This window comes from Trachypithecus francoisi, unplaced genomic scaffold (assembly GCF_009764315.1).
Source record: "Trachypithecus francoisi isolate TF-2019V2 unplaced genomic scaffold, Tfra_2.0 Lachesis_group2, whole genome shotgun sequence".
Taxonomy (NCBI): domain Eukaryota; kingdom Metazoa; phylum Chordata; class Mammalia; order Primates; family Cercopithecidae; genus Trachypithecus; species Trachypithecus francoisi.
In genome coordinates, this window is record NW_022681465.1 from 84,680,144 (window position 1) to 84,701,153 (window position 21,010).

Here is a 21,010-nt window from a genome sequence, read left to right on the forward strand (position 1 = left end):
TATGTGTGACTGTATGACTGAATTCTGACTAATGGACTACGAGTAGAAGTGATATATGCTATGTCCAAGTCTCATCCATAAAAACTTTCCACACAACCTGCATGGCATCTTTTCTCCTTGGCTTATTGAATGGAAAGATCTCCAAGGACCTGGAGAAGGATGGAGCCTAGTTTTCTGGCCTGATAGGGAATACCCTCAACTCTACTGACATGTAAGAAATATTTTTTTTATTTTTTTGAGACAGAGTCTCGCTGTCACCCAGGCTGGAATACAGTGGAACAATCTCGGCTCACTGCAAACTCCTCCTCTTGGGTTTAAGCGATTCTCAGGCCTCAGCCTCCTGAGTAACTGGGGCTACAGGCACCTGCCACCATGTCTGGCTAGTTTTTGTATTTTTAGTAGAGAGGGGGTTTCGCCATGTTTGCCAGGCTGGCTGGCTTGAACTCCTGGCCTCAAGTGATCCGACTCTCTTTGCCTCCCAAAGTGCTGGGATTTCAGGTGAGAGCCATAGCACCTGGCTGCCAGAGAAATAAATTTTTATTGTGATGAGTCACTGAGAATTTAGAGTTTATTTGTTAACGCAATTGTTAGCTAATACAAGGAAATCAAATGTACCAGAGACGAATGCTACCTAAGTCACAAATTACTATAGGTATAACATCAGTCTTATTTATAATAAATTAACCCAATTATGTTCACTGTCAACAAACATTTTAAAGTTTTTTTTTCTTTTAGGGGTTCAAGAGCAACATAAAACCTCTTAGGCAAAAGTTGGGCTATTTACTTGGCACATACACTTTCCTTTAGCATTGCTCTCTTCTGAAGGGATGGGCTTCGGCAGCCATATCTAATCAGTGCTACCACCAGTCCTGCTGATTGACAGGGGTGGAAATTTGACCCAAGATGAACCAATTTGATTCTAGTTCCATAGGATTTTGGCATTGGGAAACTACTATGTAGGAATTGAGCAAAACTAAGTCATTTTAATGGCAAGATCCTAGTGTGAATTTCGTAAGCTTCTGCTGATCAATGGGTAAAATATATGACCAAGATTTGTTTTGAAATACTCCAGGAAAAAAACAAGTTTGAAGAAGATATGCGTATATGTATGTGTGTGTTAATAAAAAAAAAGTATAATTAATACCTATATATTCATCAAAAGCTTCAATAATTATCAACATTTGCCATTCTTGTTTCTTATTTGTATACACACACACACACACACACACACACGCTCTTTGTTTTTAAAGAAGTGTATCTCTCATATGGTTAAAAATTCATATACTGGATTCTGGTGGACTGGGTTTCATATCTTGTCTTTTTTGCTTTCTGGAAGTATCCAGCTTGGGTGAGTCATTTTATCTTTTGTGCAGTTCAATATTCTCATTTGCAACACAAAGAAAATATTTATACTTACATTTTAGAGATGATTAAAGATTAAATAAAATATGCAAAGCCCTTACTATGTGATTAAAAATTAAAATAGAATAAAATATGTAAATCCCTGAGTATATTATTAAAGATCAAATAAAATATGTAAAGCCCTTATTATGTCCAGGGCATAGTAGGTATATAATACTAGTTTTTTTAAAAAATAGTGCCAGCCGAGTGTGGTGGCTCATGCCTGTAATCCCAGCACTTTGGGAGGCCGAAGTGGGCAGATCACTTGAGGTCATGAATTTGAGACCAACCTCGCCAGCATGTGAAACCCCGTCTGTACCAAAAACACAAAAATTAGCTGGGCATGGTGGCACATGCCTGTAATCCCAGTTACTCAGGAGGCTGAGGCAGGAGAATCACTTGAACCTGGGAGGCAGAGATTTCAGTGAACCAAGATCGTGCCACTACACTCCCACCTGGTTGACAGAGCAAGACTCTGTCTCAAATATATATATATATATATATATATATATATATATAGTGCCATGGAGGAAATTTATATAATATATAATGATGGCAAAAAGAAAAGACTGATGGATACTTCTTGGAGGGTGGGAGTGGGGACATTAACTGAAAGAGCAACTATTAACCTAAGTCTTCAAGATGGCGTTGGAATTTTCTAAAAAAATAAGATTTCATAGAGGATATCCAAGAGAGAAAAGTGATAGCATTTTGGGTACATACAAGGATGCAGTGAACATTTGTAATTTTTTTGACTGCCCTGCATGTAAATCCCATTTGTAGGTTTGGGAAAGTACCATCTTATGGATATTGACAAGAGGTAAAGACTGCCTCTTACCAAGAAACCTGAAAATGACCCATCCCCTTTCCCATCTCCTGTGCAGCTAAGATATAAGCATGTGACCCAGATTCAGGCATTGAGATATACTTGCCTTGGATTTTGGAGAGGGAGCCACTGGGTGTCCAGGGCAGTGAAGGATCCGCTGTGGAGATAGGTGGCAGTAGTTGTGGCAGCAGGCATAGTTTTCATGGACAGCAATGGTCTTGGTTCCAGATATGGCATCTAGGAAGCTGTGCATCCTGTATTTAACACAATACTAGAGTCCTCACTGAACTACCTTTTGTGGCATAATTTGGCTTTGGTCCTGCTTTCTGCCTTTGCCCTTTTAAAATTTAGCTCAGTTCTTCAGACCTCTTGTGATTCGATTTCCCACTCAGTATGTTTTCGGTAACTTCCTTTACTGATGCTCCACTGACTGAGCTATTTGGGATCTTGGATAACTTTCTTTTTATAACCACAGTAGGTTTCTGTTGTTTACAACTATGAGTCCTGATAGATAAGAAAGTGGAGCAGAGTAAGGGGTTTGGTAGTAAGTGATGGGTGTGAAGATTGGGAGCTTACAATTTTGGATAAGGTGGTTTGTTGGATTTCTGCCAGTTTGCTATCGGATTCCTTCCCTGCCTTTCCCTGTTCTGCCATTTATAAGATACAACTTCCCCTGAGTTCTCTTGACTTCTGGCTTCTAGTTGCATTAGCTAATGGGAGGCACTGGCAGATTGGAGAGTAAATTGGGATTACTTATCCTTCCTCACCCTGCTTGGGGTGGGGTTATCCTTGTCAGTGGTTGCATTGTTTTCCCCATGATTTTAGTTCCTGTTAGACAGCATCTCCTTCCCTGATCCCAACTCCCGCTAAGCAGCCCTTGCTGTGGTTTCAAATCCCATTGGCTACCCCAGCTTTAGAGCTCTGGTAACACCAGTTTTCCCTGTGGTGTATCAGCACTTAGGGGTGATAGCAGATGTTGCTGATTCTAATATTTGAGTTGCCTCATGCGCTTCCTTGTTTAGTTCCTCAGAAATGCCATCACCTGTTTAAACAATTCCCCTAAATTAGATGTCCTCTGAAATATCTAAAGCAGTTTCTGTTTTCCTTACGAGACATTGACTGATATATATGTCAAGGAAAGCCTCACTGAAAAGGTGACATTTGATCAAAGACTTAAAGAATGGAGGGTGTTAGCCATGTTGATATGGGGGAAATGTATTCTAGGTAGAGGGAACAATCCATGCAAAGGCCCTAACCTGAAAACTTGCCTGGCATGTTTAAGAAAACAACAGAGAGAGGAAGAAAAAAGTAATAGCAGATGTAAGAGATCAACTCTGATGCTAGGACCCACTGGAGGGTATTGAGCAAGGGAGTGAAATGAATTGCCTTATATTTTTACAAAGACTACTGTGGCAGCTGTATTGAGAATATGCTATAAGTGGGTAAGGATGAATGTAGGGAGACATATTAAAAGATTTGCAACATTTCAGGCAAGAGATGATAGTAGCATGGACCTGTGTGCTAGCAATAGAGTGAGAAGTGGTCATATTCTAGTTTTACTTTGAAGGTAGAGTAAAATAAATAGTAAGTGTGTAGTGATGTCTCATCATGGTCTTAACTTATATTCCTCTAATGGCTAATAATGTTGAAAACCTTTTCATGTGCCTGTATGCCATCTGTATATTCCATTCAGTTAAACGTCTTGTATCTTTTGCCCAGTTTCTAAATGGCAATATTTGATTTTTTTTCTTGTTACATTTTGAGAGTTCTTTATATATTCCAGATACAAGTTTTGTCAATACATAGTTCACAAATATTTTCTTCCATCTGTAGTTTCTCTTTTCATCCTCTTAACAGGATCTGTAGCAGAACAAATGTTTTTAATTTTGATGAAGTCCAGTTTTTAATTAATTAATTTATTTATTTAGAGACAGAGTTTCACTCTGTTGCTCAGGCCAGAGTGCAGTGGTGTGATTTTGGCTCTCTGCAACCTCTTTCTCCTGGGTTCAAGCTATTCTCCAGCCTCAGCCTCCCAAGTAGCTAGGATTACAGGTGTGTGCCACAACACCCAGCTAATTTTTGCATTTTTGGTAGAGACCGAGTTTTCACCATGTTGGCCAGACTGGTCTCGAACTCCCCACCTCAGGTGATCCACCCACCTCACCCTCCCAAAGTGTTGGGATTACAGGTGTGAGCCACTGCACCCAGCTATATCCATTTTTTAAAATGTATAGATTTTGCTTTTGGTATGAGGTTGAAGAACGATTCACCAACCCTAGGTCCTAAAGATTTTCTCCTACTTTCTTCTACAGGGCGGACTTACTGGAAAGATCTTATACAGGTGGTTCAGGATGGGATAATATCTAGTGCACAAGTGGAGGGACTAGCTTTAAATAGAGGGAGGGATAATTTATATTCGATAACAGGAGGGAAGGTAGAGTATGTGAGTGCAGCTGCTGGCAAGTGATAAGGTAGTGAGTATCTGAAGAAGTCTTCTTTTGATTGCTCCTACTTTTTCTCAGTAGGAAAGTCATTGCAAGAATTGAGAGCTGGAGAGGAGAGAGAACAAGGTGTGAAAGATCCACATAATAGGCCGGGCGCGGTGGCTCAAGCCTGTAATCCCAGCACTTTGGGAGGCCGAGACGGGCGGATCACGAGGTCAGGAGATCGAGACCATCCTGGCTAACACGGTGAAACCCCGTATCTACTAAAAAATATAAAAAATTAGCCGGGCGAGGTGACGGGCGCCTGTAGTCCCAGCTACTCGGGAGGCTGAGGCAGGAGAATGGCGTGAACCCGGGAGGCGGAGCTTGCAGTGAGCTGAGATCCGGCCACAGCACTCTAGCCTGGGCGACAGAGCGAGACTCCGTCTCAAAAAAAAAAAAAAAAAAAAAAAGATCCACATAATAAAGTGAGAAAATTAATGGGATAAGAACGCAAAGAAGTTTAATATAATTGCCAAGTAGCAATATGGCCAACTTGAAGTTTATGGTCAAGTGAGACAAATCAGTATGGTTTGATACTTGTCTCCAGTCCTGTTCACTCATATGGGTGCAGGTGCAGAATAGAAAGAGAGTTGGATTTAATTTAGGTGGCAGTTTTGCTGAGTCCAAAAAAAAAAGAGAGAGAAACAGATAGGAGAGTCATGAGCAGCAGTATAATAGTTGGCCATAGCATTGAACCTGGGTAAAAGAAGAAGGTCCTCATCAAAGGAGTGGAGAACAGGAAAATGGTGGTAGGATCAAAGGATTGGCATTTCTTATGGAATCAGATGATGGTTAGAGATCCAGGCTTCTTCCACATCATTATTCTTTCATCATTAAGTATAGATATTGTCCTCACGATCTGAGTTTTCACACTTACCTCCAGGCAGCAGGATAAAAGAAGTAAAAGGAGGGGAAAAGAAGTGTGACTCTTATCTGTATTTAAAGGAAGTTTCCCAGAAGTTGTCGCATGATACTGCCCCCTTGTATTTCAGTGGCCAGAACCTAGTTACACAGCTACTCCTAGCTATAAAGAGGCTGAAAAATAAAGTCTTTATTCCAGAAACCAGTAAAAATAAAATAAAATAACAGGTTATATTACCAACAAAAGGGGGAAAAATATATTGGGGCAGACAATTACTATATTTCTTTGATTCTAAAATATGCATTTTCCCACAGTTTACCTCTCTGAAATCAAGATATATAATTAGTGCTATGTTATGGTTCAATTGCTGTGTTTTTTTCTTTCTTAATAGTACAGAAAATAATGGAGCCTTTTACAGTTGATGACATGTATTAGAAGAAAGATGATAGTACATATCTTGCCAAGGCAGAGATACTGAGGGAAAGAACAGATTTTCTTGGGGCAAGAGAAAGGGGAGAAATAGAATGAGTTTGGTTTTGTATATGTTAAGTTTGAGAATGACCTATATACATTTGAAAATTTAGGGCTGAAACTCCAGCGGGTGATGAAGTATGTCCTGAAATTTATGTGGGAAAATTCCTTGAGTTCTTAAGAATTTGATTATTTGTACCTCTTGTTTTCCAAAAATAATTTCAAGTGACAGATCTTCACTATAGGTAGAAATTCTTTCATTTGTTGCCAAAACCTCAGCTGCACTGCTAGATGTCATGATAATTTTATAAGATGAGAAAGTATTAAGTTTTTCAAATAAATTAGCAGTGAAAAATGAGATGTGATTAAAAAAATTAGTTTGTAGCCAATAAAGTGATGGTGGAATTTTGTCATGTCTATAGTGATTGTATGTGAAACTTTTGATAGAAATGTCTGGTTTTAATTTATTTTTTTCTGAATGCTTTACTAAAGACCCATATGCAAGCGGAAAAATTAAAAACAGACAACCTCGGATCCACTGTAACTTTCATATGCCATCAAAAAGTCTAAGATAAATGTTTCTTTTGGCCATCATGGATGAAGTGCAAGCAAAAAGTAAAGTCAATTTACATTTTAATACTCCTATTTGAAATAATAAAACAGTATTTGGACATAGGCATTTTACTACGCTTGCTGATAGAAGGTATAGTTTGGTTGAAGTTATGAAAAAAATGCACACAGCAAATTATTTCTGTTCTATTCTCAGGTCTATATCCTTATTTGAAATGTAAGAAAAAAGGAAATGAAAGAGGTTATTACATTTTTTTAATGCAAGCCCAGTAAAAGGTAAATTTATGTTTTCGGGTATCTTGCCAGCAACATAGAGCTCCTATCCCCAATATCTCACTAAGTTCTTCAGGAAACAGAAACTGATCGAACATGACATTTTAGAAACTAATAAGATCTGTAGACCCAAGAGATCAATCACATTAATTTGTACGAGCTTTTCCTAAGCAAAAATAGCAAATAGAGATAGCACTGTTTTTTTCATTTTTTGACATTTTAAAAGTTCCAGTTAGTTTCATTCACTTATTCCATACATCCTTTGGAGCCTACTATATGTGAGGGACTAGGCTACTATCTGATCATCAAAATCAGATACTATCCTTGTCTTCAGATAACTTACTTTATATTGTAGAGAAAGTGACAATGATAGTGCGTTAAAACTGAGGCATGAGAGGTGCTATGAAGAAGGAAGATATGATGCTAGGAGACTCTACAGAAAGAGTTGACATAAAGGGAAGTCAGAGAAGTACTTTTCACATAAGAGCATCGGAAAAGATGTTTTTGGATGCAGAATATCTAATGGAGGTTTAAACAATTAAGTCATTTACTATCTCATGTAACAGGAAGTTTGGAGGTATTTTCATCAGATTTGGTTTAGAAGTCGGTTCAGGATTGGCTCAATGATGTCAACAAAGCCCTAGACTATTTTCCTCTCTCTATTCTTCCACCTCTTCTTGCTAGCTAAGTTCTTATGCTTGTCCCCTCAAGTTTAGAAGATGCCACAATACTAGGTATTATGTTCTCATACAACTGAATTCAGGGGCAGGAAAAGATGTATTTCTTCTTGTATGTCTTTTTTTTTTCCCGGAAGTCTTTTTTCTCAAAAGGGATTTCAGATCCCTTTGGCTTTGGACATGTTCATGTGCTAGCTGTAGGAGCTCATGGGAAAGCCAACATAGAGCAACTTTAGTGTCTATCATTGGAGTTAGGCTCTGTCAGCAAGGATGGCGGAGGTGAAAAATGCCTGTAAAACATAATTTCTACTATGGGGAGTGACTCTGAAGGATATGACTCACAGCTGTGATTTGAAGGGCAAGGAAGATAACTACAGAAGAGGCAAAGAAGTGGACTCCAGTAGTTAACATCTTTTGGGGCAGCACATTGAAATAACAAAAATGGCACTTGGACCTAGACATTCTATTAAGGTTAATGGTACAGCCTGTGGTATAGGTGAGATAGTATAAACAAATAAATGCACATATCAAGTTATTTATGTTCCATTCTAAGACCTCGTTCCTGTATGTAAGGTCCGAAAGGACCTCAGGAATGGGCAGCTGAGGGAATCCAGCAGAAGGTGAAGGGAATCAAAGATTCCACTGGAGTGCTGGCAATGCTGATGTTGGATTATAGACTGCATGAAAGACAAAGAGACTAGAGACTGGGGGCTTTCCTGGGGAGTTCAGATCCATGGAAGTTGGGGACTAGAATAGGTGGTAGGTGGAGAGGTTGAGCTTTGGTTGATAGGGCCAGTAACAGGGCTTTAGTAAGTTGCTCTTATGAACACTGGGACACATCCCGTTACTTCTTGACATAGGAAATCTTTATTAAAATTCACCCAGACACCAAAGCCACCCTTGGGTTTAAAACTTCTCTCTGAAATAGAGAACCCAGAAATAGCCACACACAAGTATGGCCAACTGATATTTTGATAAAGGTGCAAAAGGTGCAAAAGGTGCTCCACAGAAGAAGGCTAAACTTTTCAATAAGTAGTGCTAGAGCAATTGGATAGCCACCAGCAAAAACCTGAATCGAAACCTCACACCTGTTAATGGAAAACTTAACTCACAAAAATGAACCCAAAATGAGCCATAGACTTAAATGTAAAAGGTAAAACTAAAACAACCTTTGAAAGAAAACAAGACAAAATCTTTAGGATGTAGGATTAGAGACTAGTTCTCAGACATGACACCAAAAGCACAATCCATAAATTTAAAAAATGAATAAACTGGACTTCATCAAAATTAAAAATATTTGTTCTGTGGCAGATCTTGTTAAGAGAATGAAAATACAAACTACAGATTGAAGAAAATATTTGTGAATCATACATCTGACAAAAGACACATCTAATATATGAAGAACTCTCAGAATGTTACAGGAAGAAAAACAAATAATACTAATTAGAAAAAGGGCAAAAGACATAAGATATTTAACTGAATGCCATTTACAGATGGCAGATAAAGACATGAAAAGATATTCAACATTATTAGCCACCAGGGGAATAAATGTAAAATTGTGATGAGGTATTACTACACATTTATTATTTACTTTAGCTCAGCTAAAATAAAAATAGCAATAATAGAAAATGCTGGTGAGGATATGGAGAAACTGGATCTCTCATACATTGCTGGAGGGAATGTAAAATGTTACAGTCACTCTGGAAAATAGATTTTAATTTCTTTAAAAAAGGAAACATACATGTATCACATGACCCAGCAATTGCACTTTTGGGCATTTATCTCAGAGAAATGAAGATTTCTGTCCACATAAAAACCCATATTCAATTATTCACAGCAGTTTTACTTGTGATAACCCCAAATGGGAAACAACCAAAATGTTCTGCAATAGGTGAATGGTTAAACAAATTGTGGTACATCCATGCCATGGAATATTACTCAGCAATAAAAAAAGAATGAACTATTGATAAATGTAACAACTTGCATGGGTCTCAAGTGCATTATGCTAAGTGAAAGCAGCCAATCTCAGAAGGCCACGTACTGCATGAGTCCATTTATATAACATCTCAAAATATCAAAATTATAAAAACAGAAACAGAGATCACTAGGGTTAGGAGGGCAGGTGTTACTAAAAAGGTTAGCACCAGGGAGATCTTTGTGAGGGTGGAATAGTTCTGTATCTTGATCATGGTGGTGGTTACACAAAATATGTAATAGAATGATATAGGACTATACAAATACTTTATATCAATGCCAGTTTCCTGGCTTTGATACTGTACTAGAGTTATACGAGATGTAATCACTGGGGGAAACAGGTACACAAGACATCTCTGTACTGTCTTTGCAACTTCATGTGAATCTATAACTATTTCAAAATGAAAAGTTTAAAAGAAAATTTTCTCTGAGGCATTTCTCCCTTGCTTTCTTTCATCCTGTGCATTTCTCTTTCCCCGAGTATGACTTTTTTTCTTTCTTTCTCCCTTTCCCTTATGTACTGGGTTTTCCTTTAACCCATAACGCCAAACGAAGTCATTCCCCATCCTCCTGTTGTTCCTATTTATTTAATGAAGGTTATGCTTTCATGTGCTTCATTTTAAAAGCAGGAAAGTACTAACTCTTTAAACAAATTTCTTAAAAAACAAAACCCAAAACTAACCTGCTTTTTATTTTATATAATTCAGTTAATCATTGTTCTTTAAGGTCAGAAGTCCACAATACAAACATGTTTCTAACACTTGTATTGGAAGATAATTTTTGTTGTATATGCATGGAGCATTAATATCATTCGTCATGTCTATGGATTATGAACACCCATTCAGGATTTACTGGGGAAACAATGACATCAAATATTATGTTCTATTGATTCTTCATATAAATCTACATGTCAAAAAATAATCCTTTGCCAGATCATGTATCTAGATTTTTCGTTTGGAAAATATGAACATTACAACTACAGAACATCAAACTGAATGCAGCCCTGTCCTGAGGGCTTGCAAAGTGAATCTGGCAATACTTTGGAAAAGTACTACTTTAGATTCTAAAGGACCCAAAGAGCTCTCCGGCTTTTCCAGTGGGCTCAGCCCCAACCATTCTAACTTCTTCAATAAATTACGACTTGCAGGTGTTTAAATATGCAAGTATCTTTTGATCTTTTCATTATCATTGTAAAACACCAGTCCTAACAAGCAGTAAAGATTACACTTTATGGCGGTAATATTTACATTTAATGCACTTCTGCATTTCTTCTCACACATTTTTCTTCTTAATTCTTTCAACTAAACGTTTACCCTCTTTTTTTAAGCCTCAGTATTAAAAGAAAAATAAAATCCCACAGAATTTCGCAACATTGCGATTGCACTAGCTTGAGAACGAAGGAAGTTAGTCCCTTGCAGTGATCCGTCCTTTCATGCTGGTGTTTGCCTGCAGCAAGATGGCGGCGGTCTCAATGTCAGTGGCGCTGAGGAAGGCGTTGTGGCGAAGGGTAGTGGCTGTCGCTGCCCTTTCCGTTTCCAGGGTTCCGACCAGGTAACAGAATTGTCACACTTTTCTTCAAGCTTCTTGGGTCCCTCCATTTTTGCGGAGTCTCTGCTGGCTGAATTCTGGAGGAGGCCTCGGGGAAAGCGTCCTCTGCTGACCCTTTTCCCGGGAGAGGTCGGGCGGACTAGGGACTGTCTGCTATCAATGGGCGCTGGCCAGGCGAGTGAGGGCGTGGGTGAGAGGCCGGGGAGGAGGACCTGTGGTTTTCTGGAAGCTTTTGGCTTGTGGCTGAGGGAGAGGGTCCGTGGGAAGGATTTGCCGCCGGAGCTGCAAGCTGAACCTTAGCCTTCAGAGAAGGGGAGGTGTCTCACTGATTTCTGTCTTTACTTTCTGCATCCCTTCCATTTGTCACCTGTTTGCCCACGCACCACTCTAGTCCTTATAGAAGGGTTAAATCACGTATTCCTTCCACGGTTTTAAGTGGTTTTAATTTGGTTTCTGCATAGGAAGGTTGTTTATTCATCAGTCTGCTTGGGAGGAAAACTTGTTTGGAATTCAGTGTTAGTAAAAATATCACTGCTAGTAATATTGGAAGGTAATTTTTAAAAGGCTGGTGGTAATGCCCGGAGGTTTTCTAGGGATTTTGTTAAAGCCTCACAATAATTCAGGGATTGAATTGAGTTGTTGAGAGCTCTTTGCGTCCTTGAGAACCTAAAGTAGTACTCTTCCAAAGTATTGTCAGATTCACTTGTCAGTTGATTGAGTTGTTACTGTGTTTCCTTGAAACATTTTTGTGATGATTTTTTTTCGGCTGTATTAACCTTCCATTTTCTGTTTTTCAGAATTGTCCAGAGTTTTATTATAGTACTACTATACGTACATACGCACACATATTAGAACAAAGATTGGAAAGGTTGGATGGAGAGATTTGAAGGGGGTAGGAGGGGGATGCAAGTGGTTAAAAGTTGAAAAGAAAGTCTAATGGAATGCTAATTGATTTAGTGTTAAATAAATATAAATGGAATGCAGAGAATTAGGATGAGTTAATTCGGAAGAATTTTTAAGGATGAGTTTTATTAAGGTTTAAGTAATGGGTGTTGAGTGGAAAAGAAGAGAGTGTCCCAGTAGGGTCCGTGGCTTATGAAAAGGCTTGAAAGCTTTAGTAAAACGATTACATGGAATATAGTCACTCAAAAGTAAGGGTGCTAAGATTAGGGAAAGGCAAATGATGTTTGTAGTTAAGTGTTCCATATATGGAAAGTATTTTTCTTTTTTCTTTTCTTTTTTGAGATATAGTTTCACTCTGTCGCCCAGGCTGGAGTGCAGTGGCGCGATCTCGGTTCACTGCAACCTCTGCCTCCGGAGTTCAAGCATTCTCCTGCCGCAGCCTCCTGAGTAGCTGAGATTACAGGCTCGCACCACCACGCCTGGCTAATTTTTGTATTTTTAGTGGAGACGGGGTTTCACCATGTTGGTCAGCCTGGGTTGAGTATTTTTCTAAGGTAAAATACTGGTTAAGGTAAAACACTGGTTAACTTAGAGTAATACAGCGGTGACCAAGATTAGCCCTTCCCTCCGTACACATTATAGGGATTAATTATGCATTCCCAGACAATAATGTATTCATGGTAGCCCCAGAACTGAAAACACGTTTGATGGAACCACTGGTTTATGGCTAATCAAAACATGGCTGTAATTTTAAGTCACAGCCATTTTATCAGCAATTATAGTAATTGAAGTTAAGATGATATTAGAATTTTGAAACTCTGATGATAATTATTACTGCATATCCAAACTTAAGAGTTTTTGCTTGCAAATGTAAGAGATTTGAAAATAAATCATTTAATCTTGAAAAAAATCTTAGCATAACGCCAAGGAAGACATTTTCTAAATACAAATTAACACATTTATTTGTTTTCTGTGCCACATTGTTACCCCAAGAGCTTGTCATGTTCATTGCTTGTAATTTGAGGGAGATTTATAGACCCTCTCCCTTACATATTGTTTGTTCTTCGTCCTTAAGCATTCTTTTTCCATTATGATTTGATAGTAATGAGGATCTGAAAAAGGTGAGTAGAAAGAACCAATTAATGGGAAAATCTACATCTAAAATTCATTTTACTGTAATGCTTAGAAAAACATTTGCAAATCATGTAACATTTCAGATCATTTGAGTAGAATATGAGAAGTGGAATTAATAAGGTAAGGAGTGGAGTAGGGAACTGAAGAAAAGGATGCTGTTAGCTGCTACTTTAACATATGAATTCAATTATAGTATATCATCAGTAAAAAGCAAAACAAAGAATGCAACAATGTATACACACAAGAGAAAAAATTAAGTAATGTGGGTGATTCACCTGATCTAATGTGAGTGATTCACCTGATCTAGTTACTCACTGAGCTTGTGCCGTAGTGTTGGTCTCTGTTTCCATGTGCTTCTCATTTCCCTGTACTGAATGTGAGAAGGGAAAAAAACGGGTTAAATTGTCTACATTTTTTTTTTTGAGATGTAGTTTCGCTCTTGTCACTCAGTTTAGAGTGCAGTGGAGCAATCTCAGCTCACTGCAACCTCTGCCTCCCAGGTTCAAGCGATTCTCCTGCCCCAGCCTCCCGAGTAGCTGGGATTACAGGTGCCCGCCACCACGCCCAGCTAATTTTTGTATTTTTAGTAGAGACGGAGTTTCACCATGTTAGCCAGGCTGGTCTCAAACTCCTAACCTCAGATAATCCACCCACCCCGGCCTCCCAGAGTCCTGGGATGATGGGTGAGTCACTCCCAGAGTGCCTGGATGACGTCCCTAAGTTGTCTACATTTATCGTTACTTTCCCTGACTTTCCTAAGGGATTTTCCAGGGTAAATTTAACTATTCTAAATGCATTTATCAGCCAGATGAAATGGCACTGTATTTTAAAATAGCAATACTTAAGATATTTGATGCAGTGATGTTATTATTTATTCACTTATTTAAGTATCTTCGTGTCTATTTATCTCACCTCAGTATTTACTAGGTCTTGTGTTTTCCTCAAACAAGTCTTTAGGGTGTTAAGTCACCAGAGGGTTTTAATTAATTACGGGTGGGGACTGAGTGTATGGGACCTGTTTATGAGGCCTCTTTTATGTCCTGATAAAACAGGCTTTATTCTGTTGCTGTATTTCGTTCTTCAGAATTATATAAGGTAGCATGAAATTGAGTCTTCAATTCGATGGGGAATTGAATTTGGACTGTCCAATTAGTAAGCAGTCCTTAAGGTTGACAAGAATTCTGTGTATGTTAACAGCTTGCTGGGAAATAGGCTAAGCTCAAATTTAGGACACTTAAGACCAATAGGTTCGCTTCTACTTCAGATAAACTAAATGAATTCCTCTCCGAGGGGCAGCTATTTTTGCTATCTTTGTAACACATTCAAGCCAGAGTTTGAGAGCTTGAAAGGTTTCTAATATGTTTTCTGATAGGTTTGGTTTGTTTCTTTTCCTCTTTCCAAATGCCCATATTTAGTCAGTTTTCATCAGTAGCAGACATCTTCGTTTAATTTTTGTTAGAAAAATTATTATTAGTTTTTGAGACACTGTCTCATTCTGTTGCTCAGGCTGGAATGCAGTGGCACAATCTTGGCTAATGCAGTCTCCATCCTCTGGGCTCAGGTGATCCTCCTGCCTTAGCCTTCACAAGTAGCTGGGACTATAGGTGTGCTTGCCACCACACCCGGCTAATTTTTGTATTTTCAGTACAGACGGGGTTTCACACTGGTCTTGAACACCTGACCACAAGTGATCCGCCGGCCTCGGCCTCCCAACATGTTGGGATTACAGGCATGGCCACCGTACCCAACCGGAAAATTAAATATTTTAATATGTAATGTCTGGCATATAGTAAGCCTTCCCTAGATAAATGGTAATTTTATTATTGGTTTGAATAGTTTGAATATTTTTCATTTCTTTAATCTTGGTCATAAGTATTTTGATAGATTGTGTTATTATTCAAAGTATTCACTACCATTATGTGTAACCGGATTACATATCCAAAAACCACTGGCCAAATGACTTGCTTTATCCAGTGAAATGTTAGTGGAAATGATATATACCATGTGAAACAGGAGCTTTGAGAGCTGTCCTGTGTTTTGTCATATTCCTTTTCCCTCTGATGTGAGGTAGGCGTACTCCAGGTGAGGTCTGCTGTTTTAGCCCACATCTTGGATTGTAGACTACATAGCGCAAAGCAGAAACTGATTCTTGTTGCAAGATTTTATAAAATATAAATTGAGTGAAAAATAAACCTTTGCTGTAAGCCACAAAGGTGTTTGGTTGTTGGTTACCTCAGCATTACAACCTATACTGACTCTATTTTATATACACGCATATTTGCAGTTGCACAGGTTTTAGCACATGAATGCATATATCAGCAGTGAGGTTGCAAGCTTTTTGAGGACGTGACCACGTTTTTATTTATTTTTGTGTATTTCATGGCATCTAGTGTAATGGCTTGCATGTAGCAGGTAAATGCTTATCTTACAGATGAATAAATACATATTTAGAGATGAGTGGTTGTGAGGAAAAGCAGGGAGCATTACACAGTGTTTCTTTTGATAGCCCCATCAGCGATAGCCAGGTAGGCACTAACCTACATAAATATGAATATAAACTATATACAACACATATTCTTTCTAATTATTTGCAATTGTCTGAGTGTAGGATATTCACCTAGAACTCTGTTAATTTTTGGATTGAAGTTGTCTTATGAATAGATTTTGTACTCATACACTTTGACAATGTTCAGACACTTTTGTATTCAAATTTAAAAATGCAAGAGGAAATGAATCTATTTGGGAAGGGGTACCCTTGGAACATGAGAACTTTTTTGGAGTAAGAGTAACTTTGTGAAGTTTTAGAAAGTTAGTATACGGCCAGGTGCGGTGGCTCACGCCTGTAATCCCAGCACTTTGGGAGGCCGAGGCGGGTGGATCATACGGTCAGGATTTTGAGACCAGCCTGGTCAACATGGTGAAACGCTGTCTCTACTAAAAAATACAAAAATTATCTGGGTGCGGTGGCGGGTGCCTGTAATCCCAGCTACTCGGGAGGCTGAGGCAGGAGAATCGCTTGAACCTGGGAGGCAGAGGTTGCAGTGACACGAGATCGCGCCACTGCACTCTAGCCTGGGTGACAGGGCAAGACTCCAAAAAAAAAAGTTAGTAATACATGGAACTTAATGGAGAAAGATGGAGCAACTTGGTTCCTGTATAATACTTGCTAGAAGAGATCTGTTTGGGGTGAGGTATACATAGAATTTAGACAGAATACATATTGTCTGTACTGAATACAAACAATTTCAAATGGAAGAGCTTCCAAAATATATCCCTTGATAGAAGCTGAGAATGGTTTATTCTGAGTAAAATTAATTCCAAGTAACATTTACTTTTAATTTACTGTGTATCAGCTACTGTGCCAAGGATTTCACCTGTATTGTCTCATGTGTTTCCCACAGTAATCCTATCAACTCAGGTGTTGTAATCCTCGTTTTTCAGATGAGGAAACAGGTACAGAAGTGAAATTACTTAAGTTTACATTGCCAGGAAATGATTGGTTCCAGGACTCCTCAAGGACACCAAAATCCATGGATGCTCAAGTCCCCGATTTAAGATGGTGTAGTATTTGCATATAAGTTCTGCACATCTTCCTATATACTTTAAATCATCTCTGGATTACTTATGATACCTAATACAATGTAAGTGCTTTGTAAATAATTGTTATCTTCTATTGTTTAGGAAATAACAAGAAAAAAGACTGTACATGATTAGTACAGATGCAGTTATTCCCCCCGCCGAGTGTTTTATTTATTTATTTATTTTATTGTTTATTTTTTTTGAGATAGAGTCTTGCTTTGTCACCGAGGCTGGAATGCAGTGGCGCGATCTCGGCTCACTGCGACCTCTGCCTCCTGGGTTCAAGCAATTCTCCTGCCTCAGCCTCCCAAGTAGCTGGTATTACAGGCGCGCACCCCCACGCCTGGCTAATTTCTTTGTATTTTAATTAGAGATGGAGTTTCACCATGTTGGTCAGGCTGGTCTCAAACTCCTGACCTAGTGATCCACCCGCCTTGGCCTCCCAAAGTGCTGGAATTACAGGCGTGAGCCACCGAGCCCAGCCCCCTTTAATATTTTAAATCCGAGGTTGGTTGAATTCATGATGTGGAACCCACGGATGCAGAGGGTTAACTGTAGTCTGATATAGCAGTCTAAATGAATATGTTGACTTTTGCAGTGAGGAGTATTATGTCTGGTAATCAGTTCAAACCCTAATGTCCTCTCTGTTTTTTCTGCCTTTTAGCAAAGCGTCTTCTTTATTTGAGAGACCATGGAATACTCTTATTTTTACTGTTGCTCCATGGTTCCGTTTATACAGTGAGAGTTACCAAATGCATAATTAGTTGTTTATTTTTTTAAGCTAATGATTTTTCCCCCTAAATTTTGTAATTATTTTTGATGAGGGTCTTTCCATAGGTGACTTATACTTTTTTACCCTCTTAAAAAATATATAATGCATATATTAAACAAGATATACTGGACTTTTTTTTTTTTTCTGTTTTCTTACTGATTCCAGTAATCATTAGGAAAAGCAGTTGTATTCTGTGGCCTTTAGGAAGGATTAAGTGTCTGCTATGCTTTCTGAGTTCTCATGTCTGCTTTTTAATAGTGTTATATTCTTCCTTAACTGGTCTGCTTCCCTGTAGCAGTTTTAGCACCCCTTTTTCATTTATTATGGATTTGAATGTCAACCAACTAAACCTATTAGAATTTTGTGTAAAACCAAGTATGCTTAATGAAATTCTGATGATGACAGAAGTTTACTGTTTGTGATTAAAGACTTGAGCTCTTTTAAGGTTAACAAGTAATTATATTTAATATATGAGCTCTCGTGACTTTTCTAGCTTGTAGAAGTCCAAAGATCCTGATGGAACCTTGTTGAACCTGAATTATGCAGTGACCATGTTCTTCACAACAACTTTCATTAAATATTTGAATAGTTTAATAAACTATTTTAATTTTTTTCTTTTAATTCAACAATTCTGAATTCTTGTTTCAAGTTCTATTTTGTTGTCTGTTACTGAGTATTTTGGTAGGTAAATACTACTTTAGGTTCTTTAGAACTAGTTAGTTGCTCAAAGGTGACCTTTTCTTCTTGTCTGTACTCACTAGACTTAATTTTTCTTTTATAGGCTCATTCTTCAGTTCACTGGTTTTTAAACCCTTGTGCATCAAAATTATCTGTTGTGTGCCTAAAAAATTCAGATGCCTTGTCCCCAGTCTATATTGGTTCAGTAAGTTTAGGTTGAGGCTTAGCTCTATGGTGATTCTAATGGGAAGCTAGGGCTGAAAACTGATTTTAAAAAAAAAGAAGTTTCCATATTATATCCTGTAAGACTTAGGAAATACATTTTTCCTTGGAAGAAAGTTCAGGGAGATTTCCAGAAACAAAAATTCTTCCATTTTTGCATATTTTTCTATTCTAAATTAAGTTTTATGCTTTTGACCCATGCACATAAGAGATATTTTCTTGGAGAAAGTTTCCTTAGAGGGAAAAAAAGGCATTTTGATAATTTTGGAGAAAGCAGGCCATATTACTATCTCTCCAGAGACTCTTGTTCTTCCTTTTGGAAGGGCTCAGGTTTAATATAGCACAGCTGTTGAACTCTGCCCTTCAAAATTTTAAGAAAGTGTTTTATCTTTTAAAATGGAAAAGGCTTTTTTAGGGAGGTGGTCTTTGGCTGGTTGTAGTTCTCTAAGAAAGTTTCATGCTTCTCTATTCTTTTGTGTTTGAATTGTTTCAAATGTTGAGAGAACTATCTCTGGGAGTAAAATCTGGCTGCTTTTGCAGTATGTTTTCTGTATTCTTAAACAAAGCTAGATGAAGAGTTTGTGTCTTTGTGTTTTCTAGGACTCAAAAATACGTTTTTTCCTTTATTCAGCCACTTCATACATAAGTAAATGGTCCTTGAATAGGGCTTGCTAGACAAAAGATTCTGTTCTAGATGACTGTTCAGCAAGCCATATGCTTCTCCTAAAAATGTCAGTCTGTCTTGATGAGCTTTAAAGTGAATACAGATGTTTTGGCTCTTTTGAGGACTACCACTCTTTGTATGGAAAGAGTACTTCTTTTTCAAATGATCTCTTCAATATACTTACAGAAATTTGCATGAAATTTATGACTTTTGCCTTTTAAGTCTAATAAGATTAGACTTAGACATTTGTAATTTGAATTTAATTTTAATATTCATAGTACAAATGAGATTTGGGGAAATAAAAAACATTTCATAATAGGGGTTTTTGTTCAGATCTTGTATTCAACCTTTTAAAAAATGTGAAACTTAAAGTGCTTTGTAATATTTACTTTTGTGCAATAAAAAGTGATATTTTGACAGGAAAGATTGCCTTTTTAGATGTTCAGTGTCTTCTATCTTTGTAGGTTAACTCTAGAGTTATAGTTCATAGATTTATGTAATATTTAAGTTGGAAGAAAACTCTAGAATCATTAAGTCCAATCCTTTGTTTAATGCAAGAATCTTTAGAACTTCCTGCTTCTTGATTATCTAGTTGTTGAGGAAGTTTGATGACTTTCTGATAACCCCAGAAAGCACACTGTACGTTTAGACTTACTGGTAAGTGATGTTTTTCTTTGAAACAATATAGAACAAGTTTAACCCCGTATACACTTGTCAGCCCTTCAGATAATTGAAGACATTTGTCGTCACTCATTCTCCCTGCAAGTCTGTGGTCCAGGCTTAGCATGTCCAGTTTGTTTACTCTTTATTAATGATCAAATTTCCTGATGCTTTACTACCTCTTGGTACCCTTTAGGATGTTTTCCATTTTGTCAGTGTTGATCTTTGAACTATATACTGTACTTTTGTTTAAATGAGATTATCAGAGATGATAGTTTCATGAGCTGTGATTGAATTAAGAAAAAAAGTTGACTCTAGGTTGGATTTATTTTATTTTTAAAATTATAAAGAAAAGTTAACTGTTTCCCTTTTGGTGTACACTTCTTAGAGTTTTAACACATGTATGGGTTATGTGTAACCACCACCATAATCATAGTACAGAATACAGTGTAATATTATGCAAATAACTGTTTTACTGTATTGTTTCAGGGTACAGAATACCAAAAGACTTCATTACCCCAAGACTCCCTCATGTTATCCTTCCCTGACCGCTGTAATCCCTGTCCACAGTTATGTTTTCATCTTTATAGTTTTACAGTTTTCAGACTGTAATATAAATGTAGTCATATAGTATATAACCTTTTTTTTTTTTTTTGAGACGGAGTCTCACTCTGTCGCTGGGGCTGGAGTGCAGTGGCCGGATCTCAGCTCACTGCAAGCTCCACCTCCCGGGTTCACGCCATTCTCCTGCCTCAGCCTCCCGAGTAGCTGGGACTACAGGCGCCCGCCACCTCGCCCGGCTAGTTTTTTGTATTTTTTAGTAGAGACGGGGTTTCACCGTATTAGCCAGGATGGTCTCGATCTCCTGACCTCGTGATCCGCCCGTCTCGGCCTCCCAAAGTGCTGGGATTACAGGCTTGAGCCACCGCACCCGGCCAGTATATAACCTTTTGAGATTGTCTTTATTCAGCATAAAGCCTTTGAACTTCATGTAAGTTTCATGTATCAATAGTTTGTTCCTTTTTACTGCTAAGTAGTATTCCATTGTGTGGAGTTACTACAGTTTATCCGTTTACCTATTGAAGGACATATGAATTATTTCTGGTTTTTGGCCATGTAAATAGAGCTGCTGTAAACACTTGCATACAGGATTTTATGTGAATTATGATTTTGTTTTTCTAGAGTAAATGCCTGGGTAGGAGATTCCTGGGTCATAGCTAAGTATATGTTTAACTTTATAAGAAACTGTCAGACTGTTTTCCAGAGTGGTTGTACCATTTTGCTTTCCACCAGCACCATATGAAAGTTTT

General features: G+C 38.0%; 1 protein-coding gene across 4 annotated transcripts in view; it reads left to right on the plus strand.

The window, feature by feature from the left end:
- The first annotated feature begins 10,947 nt into the window (after nucleotides 1-10,947).
- NDUFS4 (NADH:ubiquinone oxidoreductase subunit S4) overlaps nucleotides 10,948-21,010 on the plus strand; it is a 125,946-nt gene continuing 115,883 nt past the window's right edge. For 3 of the 4 annotated variants that reach the window (XM_033179556.1, XM_033179557.1, XM_033179555.1), the window contains exon 1: nucleotides 10,948-11,091. In XM_033179556.1, the coding sequence (XP_033035447.1) occupies nucleotides 10,973-11,091 (119 nt within the window). In that variant the 5' untranslated portion in view covers nucleotides 10,948-10,972. The remainder of the gene's footprint in view (nucleotides 11,092-21,010) is intronic. The other variant, XM_033179553.1, reaches the window with a different exon arrangement.